Source organism: Colias eurytheme, chromosome 21, assembly GCF_061535395.1.
Source record: "Colias eurytheme isolate Ceu_HAF_F1 chromosome 21, ilColEury1 Martin Lab GWU primary, whole genome shotgun sequence".
Classification (NCBI taxonomy): Eukaryota; Metazoa; Arthropoda; class Insecta; order Lepidoptera; family Pieridae; genus Colias; species Colias eurytheme.
In genome coordinates, this window is record NC_143000.1 from 10,485,003 (window position 1) to 10,492,396 (window position 7,394).

The 7,394-nt window shown below is 42.9% G+C and overlaps 1 protein-coding gene across 1 annotated transcript; it reads right to left on the reverse strand.

Moving 5' to 3' along the window:
• Positions 1–2,378: 2,378 nt before the first annotated feature.
• Positions 2,379–6,406, reverse strand: LOC149899411 (membrane-bound alkaline phosphatase-like). The gene is made up of 6 exons (XM_090114661.1): positions 6,211–6,406; positions 5,173–5,365; positions 4,888–5,060; positions 3,679–4,178; positions 3,225–3,376; positions 2,379–2,638 (listed from the first exon to the last, which is right to left on the reverse strand). The coding sequence occupies exons 1-6, from the start codon at positions 6,340–6,342 to the stop codon at positions 2,379–2,381; spliced, it is 1,410 nt and encodes a 469-aa protein (XP_089970787.1). The 5' UTR covers positions 6,343–6,406.
• Between the last annotated feature and the right edge of the window lie 988 nt (positions 6,407–7,394).

Below are 7,394 nucleotides of genomic sequence, written 5' to 3' on the forward strand. Positions count from 1 at the left end.
AATTTTCATTTGGCAAGTAATCAGTCCCCTCGTCCCGCTGTCCCCGCGTATATTTGGCGCAGTCGGATTGTATAATCCGCCGTAGGTATTACATTACGGCTAGCTGTTTTAATATGCCGAAAATTCGTCTTTTTCCAAAATTCTACAAAAAGACGGTCGCGAGCCGACGGAGCCCCACTTCGTGCTCCTATTCGGGTCTACTTCGGGCTCCTATTTCTGTGTACTTTTAAAAAACACGAACCTAACCTAACCCACCCCCTTATCCAAACCAAAAATTTCTGATTACGAATTATCGGCATAGTTACTGCAAAATGCCGACCGTTTGTAAACGGCCAGATTATATACAATTAGCCTGCGACATATCAATATCTTAAATGTTTTACACTTCCGATAGCTATTTAGGAAATGTATAGATTTCCTAGGAAATGTGTATAAAATAATTTATTTCACACATTTCCGTGCGATTTTAGGAATTATATACATTTCCTAGGAATTGTATACAATGACGGATTACATACATTTCCGGTAACATATATATAAATATTGTTAAACAAAGTCCTCCGCCGCGTGTTTCTGTCGTGATATAATCAATGAGTGCGCTCGCTACGAGCCACGAGCCCCGAGCTACGAACCGCCAGTCGCGCACCGCACCGACACACCGAGCCCCAACACTCCACAGCAACACTCTCACTTGCTTCGGGGCGCAGGCCGCAGCTCGCTCCACAGCAGCTGCAGCGGTATGTGCAATGAATGCTACTCAGCAAAAGGTTGAGCGATTCGTGAGGTATTGCTCATTTTAACATTTACGTCAATCTGATGAAACATGATATAAGAGCTACCGCACTCGGGCCACCGCACAAAACACCCCGACCAGCATACTTTCTGTACTTTTGAAAGAAAGAAAGAAAGAAAGAAAATAGCTTACAACTAACTAATAGACTTCACTGTGAGACGTAGAGGAAACAATTGTTAATGTTATTATTGATTATGTCATTAATTTATGTATACCCCTTTAATTGTTTCTGTAAGATCTCCAAATAAATAAATAATAATACATTTTAAGAACAATAAAAAAATTACGAATAAAATAAAATACATAATATACATGATATTCTAGTATTTGGTCAGTATTTGTGATATGGTGGGCTACTCAGCATTTGCATCTCCGTATTATTGGAGAGGCGCCGGTTATCAGCAGTCCCCTCGACTTACTACGCTTGGATCACCAGAACGGTCTTTTGGGTGGTAAAATAAATAGCATAAACGTTTATTATAATTTAAAAATAACTGCGTAAACAAAGTCTGCGACGGTATAATAATAGTCTAAGTCTATCTCAAAAGGATAACCCACAATAACTAGCATTTTTTTTTCAAATTCAAATTCATTCAATTGCATTATTTTATTTTATATGTATAATATATTACACCAAAATAAAAATAGTACTGTACCTTTTATTTCTTATGATAATATTATGTAAAGCACTTAATATAGTCATATAAAAATTGTCTATGTATCATGATACTTGATAGGTACCTAACTAGTACCTACTGCCATAAAATTAATATCTTAGTTATAATATTATGTTATCGCGAAGTATAAAATATTAAAAAAATAGATAAATCGAAGCGAAAACATAGTGTCTGCACCTCGCCTAGTCAACGTCGCGTCTGTTTCTACTTTTAAGCCGCGCTGAGAGAACAAAATAATTATTATAAATTAATTATTATCATTACGTCCACTGATCCACGCCAAATTTTTAAATATCCATAGGTGGCGCTATTGCTGCAGATTTTCTTCCACCACACGGGCAAGGTCGCGACCCGTGGGTGTTGGCGCATAAATATAAAGCTGAATAGTTTTCTGTTTGAATGCGGCCAGGTCAAGGCCGATTTTACATGACCCCCAGAGTGCTTTAAGCTCCGTAAGAATATTATCAAACATCAACCATCAACCTAACTGCAAAGGACTATAGCGCCTTCTACCTTCCTTCTACCAACCACTAGCCGCATTCAGATTTCTCTAGATTTCCAGAGGAATATACATTTAAATGTGTTTAGGCAAGAGTTCTATTTATAGGCAGGCGTATCCATTCATAGATGGCACCACGACTCACCATCAGGTGTTCAAGCAGTTAACTACCTGGCTGTTTAATGTAAAAATAAAATACGTACCGCGGGTTAAGTCAGGGCGGATCCCTAGTCACAACTATTAAGAGATATTAAGAAAACAAAATACCAAGAAAACATGTCGTATAATACATATTATAATGTGGATAATGAGTACTGCGTATTATGTACAAATGATCGTCTCAATCTTGAAATTTAAGAAATAAATAACGAATAATGGACTTAAAGCTACGTATACATAATGAAACACGCTAGAGCCGGTGAGCGAGGGCGAGCAGGGCGAGCAGCAGCAGCAGCGGGGCGGCGGCGGGCGGCGCGGCGGACGCGGGGCACACGTGCGCGCCGGGGCCCAGGCACGCCGCGTAGCCCATGAGGTGCGGCAGCTGGCTCTGCTCGTACACGCCCGAGAACAGCGCGTGCTGCGGCCCTCGCGCGAACACGGCCACGTCGTCGCCGCCGTGCGTCTCGGAGCTCAGCGGCACCTCCACGTGCGAACGCCAGTGCAGCGCGCCTGCGGGCAACCCAGCGGTCAGTGGCGGGTGACGCGCCTCGCATTCGATTCCATTATGGAAAATCGCAGCAGTTTTATTTCATTCGTGATTCCGCTTGCGATCGACGGTCGACCATAAGGATGAGCAGTACGAAAATGATGGGTCCGTGTATTTATTACTCGGCGCCTATGTACGTATAGGATATATTGTGTAGAATTTATAGAATAAGTATATTATTATGTAGAATGTGGCCGAGTACGATTCGTCTCTGGATATTATAGTGTTATGAGATCCATAAAATATATAAAGTGGTTGTAAAATAATAAAATTGACATGATAAATTTCCTAATGCCTAATTCGTAAAATAAAATAAAATAAAATGCGTTTCTATACAGATTAGGGATAAGCGACTATCGTTTAAATATAATTAATTACGACTCGTATAACGAGTCGTTTCGAGATTATTTCGATAAGTTATCTAGAATCTAGATAATATGTAAACATTTTGATCTTTGAATTTTCGAATTGGCCTTAAGTAGGCATTTATCACGTTTTCAATCTGCATTCGATCGGCTCTCAGTTTACTAGGTAGTAAGTAGGACTCACGGAAGTCGGGCTCGGCGGTGACGTCAGTGCGGCGGCCGTCGGGCTGCGCGCGGTGGCCCGGCCCGTTGGTGTACGACAGCGTCATGTAGGGCACGCGGTCGCGGTCCCGGCTGTCCGACACGCCCAAGATGTCCGAGCCGCGGCCTGTGTACCTGTTGCGCGATATAAACGTGCTTTTATTTTTATCTGTCCCTTTTTTGTTTTAAATATTTATGTATGTACCTATTCGTATAAGATTTCCATGCGGCGAGTTCGCATCGTGTGATTTACTACATATATGTATTATATAATAAAAAAATTGCCTATAATTTATGTGAACTTTTAATTTTTTTATTTTCTTTAATTTATCTCAATTAAAATTCTCATTCTTATTAATCATACTCTAATCCATCAATAAAAAATGTAAATCGAATCGTTCTCCCTGTCGGTTCGCAAGGCCCGAGAGCGCGCGTACCCGTTGAAGGCCATGACGTGCGCGTGGTCAGCGGTGACGACGAGCAGCGAGTCGCGCTCGGGCAGCAGCGCGGCGGCGCGCGCCACGGCCTCGCTCAGCTCGATGGTCTCATCGAGCGCAAGCTCCGCGTAGTTTTCGTGGTGCGCGTGGTCGATGCGCCCGCCCTCCACGAACAGGAAGAAGCCTCTCTCGTTGCGGCTCAGCAGGCGAATGGCCGTCTCGGTCATCTCGGCGAGCGTCGGCTCTGTGGCGGGGTCGGCCTCCAGGTGGTACTGCATGTGGCTGGGCTCGAACAGGCCCAGCAGGTAGTCGGGCGGGTCGGCCTGCGCGGCCAGCAGCTGCGAGCGGTTCCACACGTAGCGCTGGCTGGCGTTGCGGGCGCGCTTGTCCTGCTGCCACTCCTCGATGAGGTTGCGCCCGTCCGTGCGCAGCCCCGCGCCTCCTTCCTCGTCGAGCGTGCCCTGCGATAAGAACTCTCGTCTTCCGCCGCCTAATATAACCTAATATAAAAATAAATTATTAGATAATCGATTTATAATATTTCAAAAATGTATTGATAAGAAGTTATTAAAAATATTCCAGTAACACAAATTCGTTTGGATTATTGTATTATATCATGAACGTTAGTGACGTACATACTTATAAATATTATACATAATATGTATATTATATAAAATTCCCGTGTCACGATGTTAGTTACCATACTCTTCCAAAACGGCTGGACCGATTCTTATGAAATTTTCTGTGCATATTGGTAGGTCTGAGAATCGGCCAAGATCTACTTTTCATAACCCTAAGTGATAAGAGTAAAGCAGAACAACGTTTGCCGGGACAGCTAGTAAAATAGTATATAATAGTAATAGTAACCATAATCCTCCGGAACGGCTGAACCGGTTCTCATACAATTTTGTGTACTTACCTATCGGGTAGATCTGAGATTCGGCCCACATATATTTTCATACATATAAGTGATAAGTGAGTAAGGCAGACAACGTTTTCCGGGACAATGACTAGTTGTATATGAAATTTAAATATCTTAATAATAATATATGAAACTGCAGTCGTTGATTTTTCAATTTTTCATTCTTATCATTTTTCATTTGAGTCTGAATCGAGATAATGTTTATAATCCTAAGTTTTAATACAACTAACTCTGGTATTATTAAAGCAGAAAAATGAAATCGACGATCACAATGAGCCAGTTTAAACCTTAAACTGATTTCCAGGTTTCTCGTGCACCAGCTGCTGAGCAATGTCGGGGCATTGAGCAGGGTCGTGACCGGCTCTGCGGACAGAACCGTCGTTTTCCCAGTCGCGATTTGCGATTTTAGCGAACACGCCAGCGGGAGACGCGTGCGTCACTCGCGTAGTCGTAACGATACCTGTTTTGACAGAAAACAAAAACACCGAGCGGAATTATTTCTAGACTAATAAAAAAGAAGCATTCGATTGGATGAAATAGCTATCATCGGAAAGCATAACCGTGACCCTCACCAGCGTCCCGGCCGTCGGCCAGCGCCCAGGCGGCGATGGAGTCGAGGCGGGCGTCGGGGCGCAGCGAGGCGGCGCAGTCGCGACGCTCCACGGCCGCCGTCACGCCGATCGTACCTTCGTTCGCCTTCACGCCGCACAGGTACGCCGTGGCCGAGCAGGCCGAATCGGCGATTTGCTGGTCTACGCAATACGTCTGAATAAACGAATAAATTCTCATTCAAGTGACACGCTCAAACAATAAAAATAAATTCTGCTTTAATAATATGTTCTAATTTATAGGTAATATCTTTAAATATAATATAATATATCTACCGTCTACCGATCTCACAGGAGAGAATTTAGGTATGTGATATTTGGAATAAAAACTTAAGAGGTGCCAGCGTAACCCGGATGGACCGAAGTTCCTTTCGATTAACTAGTTATGTATATGTAATTATATTTTTAAAAAACGACGAAATGGAAATAGATGGCTTGCTTTCTATGCGAGAGAGAGAGAGAGAAAGAGAGACAGAGAGATAGAAAAACACGCGCAGACCGTTTGGCTTACAACTATAGCAAAAAGGGGTCGTTACAACTTTTGGTCTTATTTTTTAAAGTAAAAAAAAAAAATAAAAATCGTTTATTATCGAAACAATACATATATAAATTTACAAAACAAATTAGACACGACGATCGCCTCAACTAGGAACATTCCTGTGCTAGAGACGATCGACGCCTTCCTCTCCAGACTTAGCCAGTATTGTTTAGTTAAATAAAAATATATAAAGTGAAACTTTGATTACATCGTCTCAAACTTTTTGGTCTGTGTAGCGCATGTCGCGTGACGGTCGGCTGCCGAGTAGGTATAAAGCAGTGTTCGGAAAGTTTCACTTTTACCGTGGTTTCATAAAACCACACAACATTTTTTCCGTCAAGCCCCCTTTCGCAACGCGCGATAAGAAACTTCGTTCCAAAAATACTTTTCCTGAAGTTGGGCTGATATAGGTTACTAAGATTACGTTTACCTTAATTAGTTTAACATGTAGTTTAAATACCTACCTTACTAAGGCCGGCGGTGGGGAACTTCTCGAAGGACAGCTTGGCCTCCTCGCCGGGCCTGTCGTTGCGTTGGCCGAGCAGCGTACGCGCAGCGGCGAGCGTGGGCACGGACATGCCGTCGCCGATGAACATGACGACGTTGCGCGCGCTGCCCTCCGCGCGGTGGTAGCGCAGCCGCTCGGCGATGCCGGCCTGCGCCTCGGCGAACCAGTGCGCGGCCGTGCGCTCGGCCGCGTCGGGCGCGGGCCGGGCCGCGCGCGCCGCCCCGCCCGCGCGCTGCTCCGGGTGGTAGCTGTCGCCGCGCGCCCAGCCCGCGCTCGCCGCCAGCGCCAGCCACACTGCGCACGCTCGCAGGAAGGAGCCCATGCTGCTGCTTCTCCGGTATTGTGGAGCCGTTGCCCGCCGCGCGCACATTTTATATTATTCATTATCTTATCTTCCTTTAGAACCAAGAGCAAATTTGCATATAAAAATTGCGTTGTTTCTTTCCAGCGTCGACGGCATAAAGTATTCGCTACGGTTATTCAGATCGATGGTATCAATAATGCAAAAATAAAGTAATTAATATAATCTCCGTAGCTGTTAATGTTACCTACATTAACTCTGAGAACAATGGAAAATAGATTTTTGATATTGCTCAATGGTCAAGACTCAAGGGTAAAATACACATGATAAGTAAGGAAACTGATAACGCAATGTCGAAGATTTCTGCAAAATTGAAATTATAACATCTCTTATTTAAAAATTTATAACTTATTTATAAATGAATCCCTATAATTGTCTTGGTCACGGCATCACACGTGAACGGCTGGACCGATTTCGATTAATTTTATTTTCATGTGTTTGATACTGACAGGAGGAGGACCTTATGAAAAGAAAACTCAGAAAATACGCGCCATACAATTAAAAAAAGTGCGAAAATAGGCCATGTAAAATTTTATTAAAATTTTAATTATTTAGGTCATCCAACATCAGTCACAACAATACTTATAGCTTGGGTACATAACACAAAAAAAGACAATTGTGACAAACATTTACCTACAGGATAACACAACATGATTTTTGAGTCAAGTCAATAAGTGGTACACAAAGCATAATATAAATAGAAAATAAATAAAATCAAGATAATTCCTTTAAATACTTGCGGATTTTATTACAGTTGTCGTGAAAAATATAAAAAAATT